This window comes from Zootoca vivipara, chromosome Z2 (genome assembly GCF_965207765.1).
Source record: "Zootoca vivipara chromosome Z2, rZooViv2.hap1.1, whole genome shotgun sequence".
NCBI classification, from domain to species: Eukaryota; Metazoa; Chordata; class Lepidosauria; order Squamata; family Lacertidae; genus Zootoca; species Zootoca vivipara.
The window spans coordinates 5,027,584-5,047,473 of record NC_142585.1 but is presented as its reverse complement, the minus strand read 5'-3'; the positions used below and the strand labels follow the sequence as shown (position 1 = coordinate 5,047,473).

At 47.3% G+C, this 19,890-nt stretch overlaps 1 protein-coding gene across 3 annotated transcripts; it reads left to right on the top strand.

Annotated features, from left to right (window-relative positions):
- The first annotated feature begins 1,957 nt into the window (after positions 1 to 1,957).
- LOC118084236 (ribose-phosphate pyrophosphokinase 1) lies at positions 1,958 to 15,813 on the top strand. Of its 3 annotated transcripts, none has more exons than XR_009556993.2 (7): positions 1,958 to 2,278; positions 4,612 to 4,795; positions 6,421 to 6,519; positions 7,674 to 7,798; positions 10,224 to 10,397; positions 11,039 to 11,241; positions 14,747 to 15,813. XR_009556993.2 is itself a non-coding variant. In XM_060270115.2 (7 exons), exons 1-7 carry the CDS (start codon positions 2,157 to 2,159, stop codon positions 14,837 to 14,839), a joined length of 957 nt encoding a protein of 318 aa, XP_060126098.1. In that variant the 5' UTR covers positions 1,958 to 2,156; the 3' UTR covers positions 14,840 to 15,813. The 3 variants fall into 3 exon arrangements, 2 of the variants coding, with proteins under 2 accessions (XP_060126098.1, XP_088521373.1); XM_060270115.2 differs by having other exon boundaries at positions 11,082 to 11,241; XM_088665247.1 differs by lacking the exons at positions 1,958 to 2,278; positions 4,612 to 4,795; positions 6,421 to 6,519; positions 7,674 to 7,798 and adding an exon at positions 8,985 to 9,007 and having other exon boundaries at positions 11,082 to 11,241.
- Positions 15,814 to 19,890: the final 4,077 nt, after the last annotated feature.

The following is a 19,890-nucleotide window of genomic DNA, read 5'->3' as shown; positions in this document are numbered from 1 at the left end:
GACATCTCTCCCCCTTAAAAAAATTAATAATATTTAAAATATGAACTATTCCTAAACAATGATATTAATATTAATCCATAATAATGTTGGTTAATATTAATATATAACGGCATTAATGTGGACTATTAATTAATATTAATCAATCAATTCAAGTAATAATATTAAGTAATATTCAGTAGCAAATAATATTAGTAACTGGTATTAATATTAATAATATTGTTGATTTTGAAGTGCGGAACTTATACGAGTCCTCCCTTTCTTTATGGAATGTGGGAGAAATAAATAATAATATAAAGATAAAAACATAACAACAGCGATATTCCCCGTAATAATATCATTTTATTGTTTGTACTAGCCCATCTGAGAGGATTACCTGAAAGTAATCACAATTCTTCCTTGATTTATTTATTTATGAAATGGGTGGGATATAAATACCGATCCGGAACGCCATGGAATTTGGAGGTTTTGGCTCCCGAATTTAATAATAACAATAACGTGGCTCCCAAGAGGGCGTAGCTTTGCCAGCACCCTGGCAAAGTGGTGTGTGTGTGTGGCGGCGGGGGGGGGGGGCACAGAAAAAATTCCGCACTGGATACCACCTGGCTTGCTACACCTCTGATTCTGGATCCCCCACAGTGGGGACATACCGGTAGGGAAGTAATACTACCACTGTATTCTGCTCTGGTCAGACCTCACCTGGAGTACTGTGTCCAGTTCTGGGCACCACAGTTCAAGAAGGATACTGACAAGCTTGAACGTGTCCAGAAGAGGGCAACCAAAATGGTCAAAGGCCTGGAAATGATCCCTTATGAGGAACGGCTTAGGGAGCTGGGTAGTTTAGCCTGGAGATTAAGGGGTGATATGATAGCCATGTTCAAATATATAAAAGGATGTCATAAAGAGGAGGGAGAAAGGTTGTTTTCTGCTGCTCCAGAGAAGCGGACACGGAGCAATGGATTAAAACTACAAGAAAGAAGCTTCCACCTAAACATTAGGAAGAACTTCCTGACAGTAAGAGCTGTTCGGCAGTCGAATTTGCTGCCAAGAAGTGTGGTGGAGTCTCCTTCTTTGGAGATCTTTAAGCAGAGGCTTGACAGGCATATGTCAAGAATGCTTTGGTGGTGTTTCCTGCATGGCAGGGGGTTGGACTGGATGGCCCTTGGGGTCTCTTCCAACTCTAGGATTCTATGATTCTAATAATAATAACTCAATTGGTTACAAAACAAGGCTCGATCAGATGTTGCAAGTTCCTTTTGCTTCTCACTGTCAGTGGCGCTCCACAGGGGTCCTGCAGTAGAACTCAGGAATGTAAAGGAAGAATAATATAAAAGAAGAATAGAAGGCTGGGAGAATCAAGGCGCCGGTGGTGTTTATTCCTCCGTTATTTTCCAGGAAAATATCACCCAGGAAAGTCTCCCCAAGAAATGGAAGCTCAGGGATTTGCAAGAGCCCGCGCGTGCGCAATCGGGCCCCTCGAAGCCGCGCAGGGCGGCCGCTTCTGCCCTTCGACGCTTGTGGCCCAATCGCGCGCCTCCTCCGGCGGCGCAAGCGCACACTTGCACTGCAGACCCCTGAACAGGCTCTCTGCACAGGCGTGCGTCGCTGATGGGGCGTGTCTCTCGTTGCCGGGCGACCATTGAGGAGACGCCGTTCCAAAGAGCCGTATGCGCAGGCGCGCTTTTTTTGGGAGGAGGGGCGCGTTTTGCCCTCTGCGTACGCAGCGACTCCTGGCCCTTTTCACCGCCTCTCTTTTCATCCTCGCGAAAGCGGGCCCTTCTGCGCAGGCGTGCCTTTCCCAAGCGGGCCCCTCTCCGCTTCTGCGCAAGCGCGCCTTTTCAAAGTTGCCCCCTCCACTTCTGCGCAGGCGCCCCTCTTCCTAGGGGGCGTGACTTTGGCGCGCCGCGCCTGCGCGCGCCGCATGAGGTGATATAAAGGCCCGCTCCCAAGATGGCGGCGCAGTGCGGCTCCGTCGTCTGAGGCGGCGGGGGCGGCCTGCGCTCCCGGACGCGTTCCTCGGCCTGCTGGAGCGGCGCGAGGCGGCCGAGGGCGAGCGGCGAGCCGCCGGCGGCGGGCCTGACCCCGGGGTGGAGGTGCGCGAGGCCTCGACGTCGCGCTCGGGCTCGTCGTTCTCACCGGCGGCGTCGCTGGCCAGCAGGATGCCCAACATCAAGCTCTTCAGCGGTTCCTCGCACCAGGACCTGTCGCAGAGGATCGCCGACCGGCTGGGCCTGGAGCTGGGCAAGGTGGTCACGAAGAAGTTCTCCAACCAGGAGACGTGGTGGGTTGTGCGCATGCGCGGCGAGCCAGTGGGTCTGAAGAGAGCGCGCGGGGAAGAATGGGAGGTGTGGTTCCCGCAAGGGACGTGTTAGCTTGGGCGCATGCGTGGCCGCGGGGCAGCCTGGGAAGGGTAGTTTTCCGAGGCGACGGAGCCATTGGGTCTAGAACAGGCATCCCCAAACTGCGGCCCTCCAGATGTTTTGGCCTACAACTCCCATGATCCCTAGCTAACAGGACCAGTGGTCAGGGATGATGGGGAATGTAGTCCAAAACATCTGGAGGGCCGAAGTTTGGGGATGCCAGGTCTGAGCTGTATTTCCCCAGGCTGGATGTAATGCTGCGTGTCTAGGGGATTGGGGGCATGTCCGCACCTGTAGTTCTCCAAGCAAGAGACGGGCGTAGCGCAGGACTCTGGGAACTGTTTTCCATGAAGGAGATGGTGGAGCAGTCTGGGAACTGTAGTTTTCCGTGAAGGAGAGGGCAGCATTCTGGAAACTGAAAAGGTAGTAATTATAATTATAATTTTATTATTTATACCCCCAAAAAATCTGGCTGGGTTTCCCCAGCCACTCTAGGCGGCTCCCAACAGAGGACTAAAAACAGAATAAAATTTCAAACATTAAACTTTCCTATACAGGGCTGCCTTCAGAATCATAGAATCATCCTTTCCGATTTGCCCTTAGAAGGGCAAAGTGACACCGGAAAGATGGAGGGCACAAGGAGAAGGGGACTCCCTGGAAGAGACCTTGATGTTGGGAAAGATGGAGGGCACAAGGAGAAGGGGACTCCCTGGAAAAGACCTTGATGTTGGGAAAGATGGAGGGCACAAGGAGAAGGGGACTCCCTGGAAAAGACCCTGATGTTGGGGAAGATGGAGGGCACAAGGAGAAGGGGACTCCCTGGAAAAAGACTCTGATGTTGGGAAAGATGGAGAGCACAAGGAGAAGGGGAATCCCTGGGAAAGACCCTGATGTTGGGAAAGATGGAGGGCACAAGGAGAAGGGGACTCCCTGGAAGAGACCCTGATGCTGGGAAAGATGGAGGGCACAAGGAGAAGGGGACTCCCTGGAAAAGACCCTGGTGTTGGCAAAGATAGAGGGCAGAGTCGTTTTTACAGTTATATCAAAAGTGACTGATTTTGTTCTACTCTTAGAAATACACGGAGAGATAATTACGAAATGATGCTGAGGTTTATTAAGTGAACGGTTTCTATTTGGACAACTTTTCTGCTGTACTTTATTGGGCGGAGAAAAATAATCATTGCCTTAAGAACAATCTAAACCAGGGGTCTAAACCTGCGATCTACTCACAGAGTTAAGGACTGGCAGTGATCTGCCCCCTTTTTTGGGGTTCACGTCAAAGATGTTGAACTTTTTTTTAGGAAGGTGGAAGGCCCATTTTAGGGAGGAGGAAAGCACTGTTTTTTGGGGGTGCAGGGGAAAATGTTGAGCGTTTTTTAGGGGAGCAAAACTTGTTGAGCTTCTTGGGGGGGCAGTGGTCTACCAGTGGTCTACCACAGATGTCCAGCGATCTACCGGTAAGATCACGATCTACCTGTTGGACGTGCCTGATCTAAACCATTTATTTCACTAAAACAATAACATGATCGCATATGGATCCATGTTTGTTAACTGATGTGATTCAACCATTTTTTTAAAAAAAACCTGTCTTTTAGCACACATGAAAAACTTATTTCCCGATTTTTTATTATTATTGTTGTTATTATTATTCCTAATTCCTATCCCTAAGTCCTATTGCTATCCCTAACTCTTATCCTTAACCATAACAACAACAACAACAACAACAACAACAACAACAACAACAACAACAACAACAACTATTATAGGCTGCAACTGAACTAGATACAAAGTAACAATCAAAATAATAAATCCTTATTTCCTTCTGAATAGCCTTTGGACTAGAACAGGGTCCCCAAACTAAGGCCGGCGGGCCGGATGCGGCCCAATCGCCTTCTAAATCCGGCCCGCGGACGGTCCAGGAATCAGCGTGTTTTTACATGAGTAGAATGTGTCCTTTTATTTAAAATGCATCTCTGGGTTGTTTGTGGGGCATAGGAATTCATTCATATTTTTTCCCCAAAATATAGTCCGGCCCCCCACAAGGTCTGAGGGACAGTGGACCGGCCCCCTGCTGAAAAGGTTTGCTGACCCCTGGACTAGAATGTATCTTAAAGAGAAAATCTTTTAAAAGCGTTTTATTTTAAAAATCCAATTTAAATTGGTTTTTTTTCCAATTTAATTAAATAAATAAACCAGTTTTTTTTTTTAAAAAAAAAACCTTTAAAAAAGAATCCTTGATTCTTTCTCCCCGCAGCGTGGAGATCGGCGAGAGCGTGCGCGGCGAGGATGTCTACATTGTCCAGAGTGGCTGCGGCGAGATCAACGACCACTTGATGGAGCTGCTCATCATGATCAATGCCTGCAAGATCGCCTCAGCCAGCCGAGTGACAGCTGTCATTCCCTGCTTCCCCTACGCCCGGCAGGACAAGAAGGACAAGGTTCCTGGGGGGCGGATGGAATTAATGGCGCAGGGGGAGGGGGCGAAGTTGCCGGGCGAACCGAACTGAGGGCGGCAATGCCCCAGTCTTGCTAGCTAGGCTGGGTTATAGGTGGGGTGGATTGGAGACAGGCCTGCTAGGCATTCTGGGCATAGCTGCCAAGTACCCTGTTTTCCCTGGGAAACCCCAGTTTCTACTTACCTTTTCCCGGTGGTCATAGATGGGCGGAGCCCATAGATGGGCGGAGTGACACCGGAAGTTACGTCGACGCAACTTCCGGTGTCACACGGCTGCCGGTCCCGGATTCTGCAGTCCGGGACTTAGAAGGTAAGATTCTGGGAAGTGGAGTCTTTTGAGCGAGGCGTGCTGGAAGTTGGAGTCTGGCTAGCTAGGCCAGATTATAGCTGGGACCCGGAGGGTGGTGGACATGCGAAAAAATCAAAATATTTTGGGAAATGATATATAATGAACTGGGGGAAAAAATTAAGTACACTTTCCCCAAAAAAACGGAGGCTTTTCTACTGGGACTTACAAGAAAGAAGATTCCACCTAAACATTAGGAAAAACTTCCTGACAGTAAGAGCTGTTCGACAGTGGAATTTGCTGCCAAGAAGTGTGATGGAGTCTCCTTCTTTGAAGGTCTTTAAGCAGAGGCTTGACAGGCATATGTCAAGAATGCTTTGATGGTGTTTCCTGCTTGGCAGGGGGTTGGACTGGATGGCCCTTGTGGTCTCTCCCAACTCTAGGATTCTATGACTTATAGGACAGGAGATTGCAAAAGGAGATCAAGTATTATTTATGTATGCGACAACCGCGGCTAGGACTTTGTTAGCCCCAAAATGGAAAACTCAGGAGTTACTGACGATTGAAGAGTGACAGACGAAAATGATGGACGATGTGGAATTAGCAAGGCTGACTAGCAGGATCTGAAACCAGGGAGAGGCAAGGTTCCAAAAAGACTGGAGTAAATTTGTGGACTATATTGAGAGGAACTGTAGAAGTTTAAAGACACTTGCGGGATTGAAATGAATCCTACGAAATGGCTTTGAGTAGAGAGTGTAAAAGAACTGCGAGACAGGAGTGGATATGAAAACCAGATGAGGGGAGGGAGGGAAGGAAGTCAAAGCTCGGCGGAGCATATTGAGATAGATGAATAGATGTTTAAAAGACAAAAAATTGTGTTTATTGTGTGTTGTGTTTGTTATTGTTTTGTTATTGTTTAATGTGTTTATTGGAAAATTTAATAAATTGCTTTTTTTTAAAAAAAAAGATTATAGCTGGGAGTTGTAGGCCGGCCAGCGAGGCATAATGGGAGTTGGATCCTTGCTAGCTAGCCTAGGTGGGATGCTGCCCACTAAGCAGAATGGGAATTGGAGTCCTGCCTGCTAGGCAGGATGGGAGCTGTAGGCCAGCCAGCAAGGCATCATGGGAGTTGTAGTACGCTCACCCAGGCCTGTAGCTGGGATCGTGGCTGCTAGGCAAAATAGGAAGTGGAGTCCTTCCCGCTAGGTATGATCGGAATTGGAGTCTTGCTAGCTAGGCTGGGATGAATTGAAGACGGGTCTGTTAGGCGTGCTGGGAGTCGTAGCACAGCATCCGGTTCAACGGCCCCCTTTGCATTGCAGAGCCGAGCGCCCATCTCTGCCAAGCTCGTTGCCAACATGCTCTCGGTGGCCGGCGCCGACCACATCATCACCATGGACCTCCACGCCTCTCAGATCCAGGTGGGGGCCTCCGGGGCTTGACTAGTCCAGCACGCAGGACCATGTGTGAACTTTCTGAATATTATGACGATTCAACACTCATGTCAATAATGTCCTTTTTTAATTTTAATAATAACGTTGTGAAATGTTGTGAGCACTTTTTGGGAGGGGAGAAGTGAGAATTAGGTTCAGGTCAGTACGGTACCATATTGTCCTGAATATAAGCCATCCTTTAACTTTTCATGGTTGGAATCGGGGGGGGGGGAGTGAGGCTTACTGTATTTTTCGCTCCATAAAACACACTTTTTCCTCCTAAAACGTAAGGGTGTGTGTGTGTGTGTGTGTGCTACCAACATGAGTTTGACCAAACTGCAGGAGGCAGTGCAAGACAGGAGTGCCTGGCGTGCTATGGTCCATGGGGTCACGAAGAGTCAGACACCACTAACCCTAACCCTAACCCTAAACAACAAGTGTGTGTGCATCTTATGGAGTGAATGCGTGGTCCCTGGAGCCAAATTGCCCAGGGGCAAAAAGCAAATCGTGCTTTTCCCCCCCCTTTAGAAAGAGCTAAAGGGAAATAGGGGTGTTGAAAAGAAACGGCTCAGCAGCTGATTGCAAGAGATCGGGGAGGGAGATAAGGGCTAGCTCCCTTCCTGGCCTGCCCCCTTGCCCAGGCCTCCATTGTTGAATATTCTGCAGAGGGTTGCTGTTTGTTTCCCCAGCAACATGTGACTGGCTGATTGGATTATCTGGCTGATTAGATTATCAGAAGCTGCAGCACTGTGAGTTTTCCCCTTTTCAAAGTAAACTCGACAACTTTGAGCTGATCCTTTAAAAAAACACGGGGCTTTTCCTCAGTTTTTCAACTGTGAGCTGATCCCCCCCCCCAAAAGCAGGGCTTTCCCCCTTTCTTCCTCTGAAAACTAAGTGCGTGAAAAATATGGTATATTCAGGCCAATGCGGTATTATTACATTACATGTTATTACGGTCTGCTTTTTATGACATTTTCTAGCTGCTTTTATCAGATTAATAATGATGTTGATGATTGGGAAGCGCCCAGCGTGGCTGGGGAAGCCCAGCCAGATAGACAGGGGTATAAATTTATTATTATTATTATTATTATTATTATTATTATTATTATTATTATTATACTGTTTCTGCTTTCCTGGCCCAGGGCTTCTTTGACATCCCCGTCGACAACCTTTATGCCGAGCCGGCTGTTCTCAAGTGGATCAAGGAGAACATCGCCGAGTGGAAGAACTGCACCATCGTCTCGCCGGATGCTGGGGGGGCCAAAAGGTGACACCCAGAATTTCCCAGAATTTCTTGCAGGTCCATTCCAGCTCTACCATTGGGGGATTCTGTGTTGAGATTCCTGTCTTGCCGTGGGCTGGACTGGATGACCCCCGGGGTCTCTCCCAGCTGTTCCAGCCTATTATTCTCCCATTCTAATAGTAGTAGTAATGCAGTCATACCTCGGTTTAAGTCCGCTTCGGTTTGAATACTTTCAGTTTACTACTCTGCGGGCCCATCTGGAACTGATTAATCCACTTTCCATTACTTTCAATGGGATAGTTCGCTTCAGGTTAAGTACGCTTCAGGTTAAGTACGGACTTCCAGAACCAATTACACTCAGACTTCGGGTTAAGTACGCTTCAGCTTAAGTACTCCGCGGACCGTTTGGAACGGATTAATTCACTTTCCATCTTCTTTCCGACGCCAACTCTAATGTGTCAGCGAAGGTAGCCAAATTCTGTGCTAGAGTCATGAAAAATTCGGTCTAATCTAATTAGCAGTGTCCAAACATCTTCAGGACTAGCTAAAAAGGACACATTAATTGCTGTAGTCTACCTCCCTAAGTAGTAACACTCCTTTTAATCGGTTTTCTTTTAAACAATTGTTAAAACCTATATTTATTGCCTATTTTTAGATTATTACTGTTTTTCTTTTATTGCTTTATGTATTGCATATTTCTGTGTGCTGGTCAAGAACCGTAATAAAATCAATCAATCCACTTTCCATTACTTTCAATGGGAAAGTTCGCTTCAGGTTAAGTACGCTTCAGGTTAAGTACAGACTTCTGGAACCAAATGTGTACTTAAATAGAATCATAGAATCCTAGAGTTGGAAGAGACCACAAGGGCCATCCAGTCCAACCCCCTGCCAAACAGGAAACACCATCAAAGCATTCTTGACATATGCCTGTCAAGCCTCTGCTTAAAGACCTTCAAAGAAGGAGACTCCATCACACTTCTTGGCAGCAAATTCCACTGTCGAACAGCTCTTACTGTCAGGAAGTTCTTCCTAATGTTGAGGTGGAATCTTCTTCCTTCACCCCTTAACCTTCTCTTCTCCAGGCCAAACATACCCAGCTCCCTCCCTAAGCCGTTCCTCATAAGGCATCGTTTCCAGGCCTTTGACCATTTGGGTTGCCCTCCTCTGGACACATTCCAGCTTGTCAGTATCCTTCTTGAACTGTGGTGCCCAGAACTGGACACAGTACTCCAGGTGAGGTCTGACCAGAGCAGAATACAGTGGTACTATTACTTCCCTTGATCTAGACGCTATGCTCCTATCGATGCAGCTGGTCCTGGAAATAAAGAGCATTAGGAGGGAAATCAAATTGAAATCCACCAGTAGTGGATGCAATCTAATTGATTGTCTTTCTGTCCACCTGACTCCCTCTCAATCAACTCCTTCCTCCATTTGACAGTATATTGTCCCCAATTCCAAATGCACAAACGCACCAACACACACATATACAGACATACCTCGGTTTAAGTACGCTTCGGTTTGAGTACTTTCAGTTTAATACTCTGCGGACCCGTCTGGAACGGATTAATCCACTTTCGATTACTTTCAATGGGAAAGTTCGCTTCAGGTTAAGTACGCTTCAGGTTAAGTACGGATTCCGGAACCAATTACACTCATACAGTGGTACCTCGGTTTATGGACACAATTGGTTCCGGAAGTCTGTTCATAAACTGAAGCATTCATAAACTGAAGCGAACTTTCCCATTGAAAGTAATGGAAAGTGAATGAATCCATTCCAGATGGGTCCGCGGCGTTCGTAAACCAAAAGTTCGTAAACCGAGGGGTTCGTAAACCGAGGTTCCACTGTACTTCGGGTTAAGTACGCTTCAGGTTGATTACTCCGTGGACCCGTCTGGAACGGATTAATCCACTTTCCATTATTTTCAATGGGAAAGTTCGCTTCAGGTTAAGTACGCTTCAGGTTAAGTACAGACTTCCGGAACCAATTGTGTACTTAAACCGAGGTAAGGTCAAGTTAAAGGGACCCCTGACCATTAGGTCCAGTCGTGACCGACTTGGGTTGCGCGCTCATCTCGCATTATTGGCCGAGGGAGCCGTTTACCTTCTCGCTGTAGCGGTTCCTATTTATCTACTTGTACTTTGACGTGCTTTCGAACGACCAGGTTGGCAGGAGCGGGGACCGAGCAACGGGAGCTCACCCCGTCGTGGGGATTCGAACCGCCGACCTTCTGATCGGCAGGCCCTAGGCTCAGTGGTTTTATTATTATTATTATTATTATTATTATTATTATTATTATTATTATTATTTATTACTTATACTCTGCTGTTCCTCTGCTCGTCAATTTTCGGAGGATGCCAGCAAGGCTGAACCTTTCCGTAAAAAGGGATTTATAATAATAAAAAAGGGTTTTAAATCGAGAAATCTCAACCTAGAACATACTTCTCCCAGGGTGACATCCATTGCCGACCGCCTGAACGTTGACTTTGCCCTCATCCACAAGGAGCGCAAGAAGGCCAGCGAGGTCGACCGCATGGTTCTGGTGGGCGACGTCAAGGACCGGGCAGCCATCTTGGTGGATGACATGGCCGACACCTGCGGGACAATCTGCCATGCCGCCGAAAAGTAAGTCTGATTCAAGTGGGGGAAATCCAATTTAAATTTTAACAATCTGATTTAAATTTTAAAAAACCTTATTGAAATAAAAAAAATCCAATTTAAATGTTTTAACAAATCAGATTTAAATTAGCAGTAAGAGCTGCTCAACAGTAGAATTTACTGCCAAGGAGTGTGGTGGAGTCTCCTTCTTTGGAGGTCTTTAAGCAGAGGCTTGACAGGCATATGTCAGGAATGCTTTGATGGTGTTTCCTGCTTGGCAGGGGGTTGGACTGGATGGCCCTTGGGGTCTCTTCCAACTCTATGATTCTACTAGCTGACCCGGCCATGCGTTGCTGTCAGCCAACTTCCTGACAGTAAGAGCTGTTCGGCAGTGGAATTTTCTGCCAAGGAGTGTGGTAGAGTCTCCTTCTTTGGAGGTCTTTAAGCAGAGGCTTGACAGCCATATGTCAGGAATGCTTTGATGGCGTTTCCTGCTTGGCAGGGGGTTGGACTGGATGGCCCTTGGGGTCTCTTCCAACTCTATGATTCTATGAAATTGAAAAAAAATCAGATTTAAATTTAAAAAATTCCAGATTATTACTATTATTACTATTCCTATTGTTATTATTTAAAAAAAATCATTGATTTTTACCCACCCTGCTTGGAAGGCAACCCCTGTGGTCATCCAGCCCAACCCGCTTTCCCCCGCAGGCTCCTCTCGGCGGGCGCTACCCGGGTCTATGCCATCCTGACCCACGGCATCTTCTCCGGCCCGGCCATCTCCCGGATCAACGGCGCCGGGTTTGAAGCTGTCGTCGTCACCAACACCATCCCGCAGGAGGAGAAGATGAGGCAGTGCCCCAAAATCCAGGTGGGGGGCGGGTTTATTTTTGTTATTACCTCTCTGGCACGTTTCTGATAGTTCTCACACCGTCCATCAATATCCTCAGTTGTTGTTGTTGTTGTTGTTGTTGTTTCTGATAGTTCTCACACCGTCCATCAATATCCTCAGTTGTTGTTGTTGTTGTTGTTGTTATTTTCATCTCTCCGGCCCATCCCAGATCATTTGTCCCCTTCCTCGCTCCACCTCGCCGCATCGCGTGACTTTTCATTTCCGTTTTTTGCCTATCGTCTTGTTGTCTTATTGTGATGGCCGAGGGCTGGCACAAATCAAGATTCTTTCATTCATTCAAAGCTTGACTGGCAGCTGAAGATTCATTCATTCATCTCAAATCAGAGCCAGTGAAGGCAGTGAAGGTCCTGTGTGAGTGCTTGGAGGCGGTTGGAGGATGGATGGCGGCTAACAGATTGAGGTTGAATCCTGACAAGAAAGAAGTACTGTTTGTGGGGGACAGGAGGCGGGCAGGTGTGGAGGACTCCCTGGTCCTGAATGGGGTAACTGTGCCCCTGAAGGACCAGGTGCACAGCCTGGGAGTCATTTTGGACTCACAGCTGTCCATGGAGGCGCAGGTCAATTCTGTGTCCAGGGCAGCTCTATCTGGGACGCAGGATGAGACCCTACCTGCCTGCAGACTGTCTCGCCCGAGTGGTGCATGCTCTAGTTATCTCCCGCTTGGACTACTGCAATGCGCTCTACGTGGGGCTACCTTTGAAGGTGACCCGGAAACTACAACTAATCCAGAATGCGGCAGCTAGACTGGTGACTGGGAGCGGCCGCCGAGACCACATAACACCGGTCCTGAAAGACCTACATTGGCTCCCAGTACATTTCCGAGCACAATTCAAAGTGTTGGTGCTGACCTTGAAAGCCCTAAACGGCCTTGGTTCAGTATACCTGAAGGAGCGTCTCCTCCCCCATCGTTCTGCCCGGACACTGAGGTCCAGCGCCGACGGCCTTCTGGCGGTTCCCTCGCTACGAGAAGTTAAGTTACAGGGAACCAGGCAGAGGGCTTTCTTGGTAGTGGCACCCACCCTGTGGAATGCCCTCCCACCAGAGGTCAAAGAGAACAATTACCAGACCTTTAGAAGGCATCTCAAGGCAGCCCTGATTAGGGAAGCTTTTAATGTTTGATGAATTTCTGTATTTTGGTGTTTTGTTGGAAGCCGCCCAGAGTGGCTGGGGGAACCCGGCCAGATGGGCGGGGTATAAATAATAAATTATTATTATTATTATTATTATTATTATTATTATTATTATTATTATTATCTTGTTTTATTGCTGTGGCCAATAGGATGGGTCATAAAAAAAATTTTTTTGAAAATGTTTCCTCCCTTGATTGTATCTCAGGCGTATGGTATAAACTTGGTCAAATTTCAAATTTGAGACAAATCAGTTAATATTTAGACATACTTTTCCACAGGGGGCCGGTCCACAGTCCCTCAGACCTAGTGGGGGGCCGGACTATATTTTGGAAAAAAAAATGAACAAATTCCTATGCCCCACAAATAACCCAGAGGTGCATTTTAAATAAAAGGACACATTCTACTCATGTAAAAACACCAGGCAGGTCCCACAAATAACCCAGAGGTGCATTTTAAATAAAAGGACACATTCTACTCATGTAAAAACATGTTGATTCCCGGACGGTCCGTGGGCCAGATTTAGATGGTGATTGGGCCACATCCAGGCCTTAGTTTGGGAACCCCTGATTTAGACCCTGCACCTACAGATTGAAATTTTGCCTCACTACGAGTGATAAAAACATAGGAATTTTTCTCATTTAATTCTCAGTCTGTTAAACTGTGAACTAATAGACATAAATTTTAGGTTTTATGTAGAGCAATAATAGTTGCATACTCTTATTTTCTGCAATATTTATTTAAGGGAAAACATGTTGATAATTTACATGAAAAACCAAGGGTTTTGAAAAAATTATATGGAACAACTAAGCAAACGGTGTACTAAACAAGTAAACATCAACAATAAAACTCCACTCATATTATGTGTTGTGTCAAAACATCCTGGTAGACCACAAACTTGACATGAGTCAACAGTGTGATGCAGCAGCTCAAAAAGCCAATGCAATTCTGGACTGCATCAATAGGAGTATAGCGTCTAGATCAAGGGAAGTAATAGTACCACTGTATTCTGCTCTGGTCAGACCTCACCTGGAGTACTGTGTCCAGTTCTGGGCACCACAGTTCAAGAAGGAGACTGACAAGCTGGAACGTGTCCAGAAGAGGGCAACCAAAATGGTCAAAGGCCTGGAAACGATGCCTTATGAGGAACGGCTTAGGGAGTTGGGCATGTTTAGCCTGGAGAAGAGAAGGTTAAGGGGTGATATGATAGCCATGATCAAATATATGAAAGGATGTCATAAAGAGGAGGGAGAAAGGTTGTTTTCTGCTGCTCCAGAGAAGCGGACACGGAGCAATGGATTCAAACTTCAAGAAAGAAGATTCCACCTAAACATTAGGAAGAACTTCCTGACAGTAAGAGCTGTTTGACAGTGGAATTTGCTGCCAAGGAGTGTGGCGGAGTCTCCTTCTTTGGAGGTCTTTAAGCAGAGGCTTGACAGCCATATGTCAGTAATTCTTTGATGGTGTTTCCTGCTTGGCAGGGGGTTGGACTGGATGGCCCTTGGGGTCTCTTCCAACTCTATGATTCTATGATCACATTATACTTAATTATTTGGTATAAACTGTACTAAATGCTTACATTTTGTGTAATTAATAAAATCATGCCTTATGCAATATATACATTGTACATGTACACCATATTATATCATGCTAAAAATATGCTTTTATGCATTACACTAAATGTCTGTTTTGGTGCAAAGTCCTTCTTTGTCTCTTGTTTTGGGAATTTAGAACGATTATTCACTGTTGTTTTGATAGTAGCATCACATCTTTTCTCTCCAATAACTCCTAGATGCTCTAGTAACCTCCTTCATTGCACGTTCAACCATTTGCGAATATGAGTGGCGTTTTATTGTTGACGTTTACTTCTTTAGTACACTGTTTGCTGAATTGTTCCATATCATTTTTTTCAAAACCCTTGGTTTTTCATGTAAACTATCAACATGTTTTCTCTTAAATAAATATTGCAGAAAATAAGAGTACGCAACTATTATTGCTCTACATAATGCCTAAAATTTATGTTTATCAGTTCACAGTTTAACATACTGAGAATTAAATGAGTCAAATTCCTATGTGTTTTTTTTATCACTCCTAGTGAGGCAAAATGTCAATCTGTAGGAGCAGGGTCTAAATATTAACCGATTTGTCCCAAATTTGAAATTTGACTATGTTTATACCATACGCCTGAGATACGATCAAGGGAGGAAACATTTGTTTAATATTTTTTTTTATGACCTACCCTAATGGCCAAGGGCTGACGCAAATATGCGTTCATATTGTGCGCTATAACTCCTGGTGCCCAGTTAACCCTGCCTCTCCCTCTCTTTCCCCCCTAGGTGATTGACATCTCCATGATCCTGGCCGAGGCCATCCGCCGCACGCACAACGGCGAATCCGTCTCCTACCTGTTCAGCCACGTCCCGCTATAGTTCCCGACCCCGGCGCATGAATTCCCCTTTGGGGGAAAAACCAGTCCTCTGTGCATGTACAGAGTGCTAAGTTGGCTTTACCCCACGATTCCCCCTTTTTCGATTTGGGGTGCCTGGCGGGTGGGAATTCTAGCGTGGGTCTAATTTGGGGCTCATTTTATCTACTCGTTCCTCTGGTCCTTTCACTTCCCCAAATTTAAAAGCCCATTTAAAAGTATTTATTGTTCATTTCCAAAGGGGCTACCCAGTACCTTGGTGTCGGAGTTACAATTCCCCGCCCCTTGATTTGGGGTTTCGACGCTATGACTCCCAGCCCCAAATCCCTCTTTTCTCGTACCCTGTGCTTGTTTCCTTTACTGGAAAAAAAACATTTTTTCACGAATCTGGGCGTCTAGTGTTGGCGCTAGAATTCCTCCCAGGTGCCCAGTGGCACCACATTCATTTCATTCTGTCTCCTGTCACCCCCCAAATACACTTACTTTTGAACTTTGATCCAGGCAGTAGAATTCCCTCTAGGCGCCTAGCAACGCTATGACTCCCCTACGCCCCATTCATTTTGTTCTGCCTCCTATCACCCCCTCAAAATAGACTTAATTTTGAGCTCGGATTCCCCGCCCTCGCGTCTATTCATTTCATCCGATCCCCATTATTCCCCCCCCCCAAAAAAACCCCCCATTTTTTCGGATTCTAGTCTCAGATCCCAGGTGGCGGTGTGGGAATTCTAGCGCGCTTTAAATGAAAAAAAACACATATTAACCTGTGGGTTAATATGGGATGTGTCCTGTTCATTTCAGAGGGGGAAATTGCTGCTCCAGTTCTCCCCACTCAGAAAAAACATTCTGTTTATTTCAACCCTTCGCCCTCTGACACCCAGTTGGGAATTAGACTCCTGGAGCTCTTGTCCCCCCCCCCACTCCAGTTCCAGGTTCGAGTCCTGACGAATGAATAATAAACTCTTATTTAAAAGCCCAAAATCTCTTATTTCTTCATTGGGGGGGCGGGGCTGGATCGCAGTTCGGCATGCTGGGAGTTGTAGTTTCCTTGAGATAGGGAAGCTTTTTATATTTGATGAATTCATGAGACCTTCGGGTATAAAAATATTTTGCTGGAAGTCAGATAGAGTCGGAAGGGGCTCCAGTGCAATTTTCTGGGGAAAGCCAGCCAGATTGGAGGGGGAGAAATAAAACTACTACTACTAGAGCAGATCATTAAGCAAACGGTCTGTGAGCACACCTAGAAAGGAACGCTGTGATCACTAAAAGTTAGCATGGGTTTCTGAAAAATAAGTCACGTCAGACTAATCTGATCTCATTTTTTGACAGAGTCACAAGCCTGGTAGATGAAGGGAACGCTGTGGATATAGCCCAGGCACCCCCAAACTGCGGTCCTCCAGATCAGTGTTTCTCAACCAGTGTGCCTCCAGATGTTTTGGGACTACAACTCCCATCATCCCTAGCTAGCAAGACCAGTGGTCAGGAATGATGGGAGTTGTAGTCCCAAAACATCTGGAGGCACACTGGTTGAGAAACACTGCTCCAGATGTATTGGCTTACAACTCCCATGATCCCTAGCTAACAGGACCAGTGGTCAGGGATGATGGGAATTGTAGTCCAAAACATCTGGAGGGCCGAAGTTTGGGGATGCTGTGGATGTAGCCTATCTTGATTTCAGCAAGGCCTTTGACAAGGTGCCCCATGATATTCTTGCAAAGAAGCTGGTAAAATGCTACCATTCAGTGGATTTGTAACTGGCTGGCTGACCGAACCCAAAGGGTGCTCATCAATGGCTCCTCTTCATCCTGGAGAGTAGTGACTAGTGGGAAGAACCACAGGGTTCTGTCTTGGGCCCAGTCTTATTCAACATCTTTATCAATGACTTGGATGATGGGCTTGAGGGCATCCTGAGCAAGTTTGCAGACGACACCAAATTGGGAGGGGTGGCTAATACCCCAGAGGACAGGATCACACTTCAAAATGACCTTAACATACATAATGTGTGTGTGTGTGTGTGTGTGTGTGTGTGTGTGTGTATGTAAGTATGTAATGTAAAAGGTCCATATATATATTTGGTCCTCCACTCGGCCCAGTCTGGAAAGGCAAGCTGAGATGCTGTGGAGAGAGGGAAGCTTTCCTAGGTGCAGTACCAGTGTAGCTGTTGCTAGAGGGCGCTGTTCTGCAACATCTCCTGTGCTCCCAGCATGCACTTGAGGGCGATTTGTGAGTTCTGGAACATGGGGTTTGGGGTTTTTTTTACGTGGCCCAGGTGTGACATCTGTCTACGCAACCTGTATATGGTCACCTCTCATATTCGCTTTGGACGTTGCGTCAAAATTTGAACGTAATCGGTCAAGTGGTTTCGCAGAAAAGTGATTACACACACACAACTGTGGGACGCAGGTGGCGCTGTGGGTTAAACCACAGAGCCTAGGGCTTGCCGATCGAGGTTGACGGTTCGAATCCCTGCGATGGGGTGAGCTCCCGTTGCTCGGTCCCAGCTCCTGCCAACCTAGCAGTTTGAAAGCACTTCAAAGTGCAAGTAGATAAATAGGTACGGCTACAGCGCGAAGGTAAATGGCGTTTCCGTGCGCTGCTCTGGTTCGCCAGAAGCAGCTTTGTCATGCAGGCCACATGACCCGGAAGCTGTACGCTGGCTCCCTCGGCCAATAACGCAAGATAAGCGCCGCAACCCCAGAGTTGGTCACAACGTACAGTCATACCTCAGTTTGAGTACTTTCAGTTTAAGTACACCATGGACCCTTACCTTCCCCGGACTGCAGAATCCAGGGCCGGCAGCCCTGTGACACCGGAAGTTGTGTCGACATAACGTCCGGTGTCGCTTTGCCCTTCGATGGGCACCAAAAATGGCCGCCGCCGGCTTCGAAAGTCGCTTCTATGCATGTCAGGAAGTGCGTCGACGCAACTTCCGGTGTCGCTCCGCCCATCGATGGGCACCAAAAATGGCCGCCGCCGACACCGGAAGTCACGTCTATGCACTTCCGGACATGCGTAGATGCAACTTTTGAAGCCGCCGGCGGCCATTTTTCGTGCCCATAGAAGGGCAAATGGGAAAGGAAAAAAATGGCCGCCGGCAGGAGAAAATAATGGAGAAAAACGGGAGACGAAGTGATTCGGGGGACCACTGGGAAAAGGTAAGTAAAAACGGGGGTTTCCCGGGGAAAACGAGGTACTTGGCAGCTATGCATGGACCGGAAGTGTTTCCTTCCAGGTTCCGCCCCAAGCGCATGTGCAGAAGCAATCTGTGTGCTTCGCGCATGCACAGAAGCGCTCTTATAGCTGCTCTGATTAAGGTGAATGGAGTCGAAGGGGAGGAAATTTTCCCGAAAAGGGGGCACTAGGTGAAAGTGGTGAGGAGAGGGGGGGGGCTTTGGTGTTTTGGGGAAGGGGGAGAATGTAAGAAGCAAGGTGGGAGTGTTGAGATAGGGTGGATAGGTAGGGGAGATGGGCTTTCCCCCACCCCTTGCTGGGTGATCTGCCATCAAGTGCTCTGGGTGAAGGTTTCTGGTGACTTCTTGACAGCTTGTCTTAGAATCATAGAATCCTAGAGTCGGAAGAGACCACAAGGGCCATCCAGTCCAACCCCCTGCCAAGCAGGAAACGCCATCAAAGCTTTCCTGACATATGCCTGTCAAGCCTCCGCTTAAAGACCTCCAAAGAAGGAGACTCCGCCCCACTCCTTGGCAGCAAATCCCACTGCCGAACAGCTCTTACTGTCAGGAAGTTCTTCCAACTGTTGAGGTGGAATCTTCTTTCTTGTAGTTTGAATCCATTGCTCCGTGTCCGCTTCTCTGGAGCAGCAGAAAACAACCTTTCTCCCTCCTCTAGATGACATCCTTTTATATATTTGAACATGGCTATCATATCAACCCTGAACCTTCTCTTCTCCAGGCTAAACATACCCAGCTCCCTCCCTAAGCCGTTCCTCATAAGGCATTGTTTCCAGGCCTTTGACCATTTTGGTTGCCCTCTTCTGGACACGTTCCAGCTTGTCAGTATCCTTCTTGAACTGTGGTGCCCAGGACTGGACACAGTACTCCAGGTGAGGTCTGACCAGAGCAGAATACAGTGGTACTACCGTATTACTTCCCTAGATCTAGATGCTATACTCCTATTGATGCAGCCCAGAATTGCATTGGCTTTTTTTAGCTGCTGCATCACACTGTTGACTCATGTCAAGTTTGTGGTCTACCAAGACTCCTAGATCCTTTTCACATGTACTGCTCTCAAGCCAGGTGTCTCCCATCCTTTATTTGTGCCTTTAATTTTTTATTTTTTGCCCAAGTGGGACCCAGGTGGCACTGTGGGTTAAGCCACAGAGTCTAGGGCTTGCCGATCAGAAGGTCGGCAGTTTGAATCCCTGCAACGGGGTGAGCTCCCGTTGCTCGGTCCCAGCTTCTGCCCACCTAGCAGTTCGAAAGCACGTCAAAGTGCAAATAGATAAATAGGGACCGCTCCGGCGGGAAGGTAAACGGCGTTTCCATGCGCTGTTCTGGTTCGCCAGAAGCGGCTTTGTCATGCTGGCCACATGACCCGGAAGCTGTCTGTGGACAAATGCCGGCTCCCTCGGCCTATAGAGCGAGATGAGCGCCGCAACCCCAGAGTCGGACCCCACTGGACCTTTAGTACTTTACATTTCTCTCTGTTGTTTGCTTTGGCCCAGTTCTCTAATTTGTTCAGGTCATTTTGAAGTGGGATCCTGTCCTCTGGGGTATTAGCCACCCCTCCCCATTTGGTGTCCTCTGCAAACTTGATCAGGATGCCCTCAAGCCCATCATCCAAGTCATTGATGAAGACTTGCTCAAAAGGATAAAAGTCTTGCTCGAAAGGAGCTTCCAGCATATGGGTCCCACCCCTTTCCCGAGGAAGGTCAATCTTTGTTCGATGAAGCTTTGGTGAGTGAGGTGCAGAGAACGGGCACGTCGGAGGGGAAATCCCTTTCTTCATGGGGTGGGGTGGGGTGGGGTGGTCGATACTCGTAGCTCAGCCTTAACATGTTGTGCTGCTCCCCAGCACTGAGGTCTTGCTTTGGAAGAG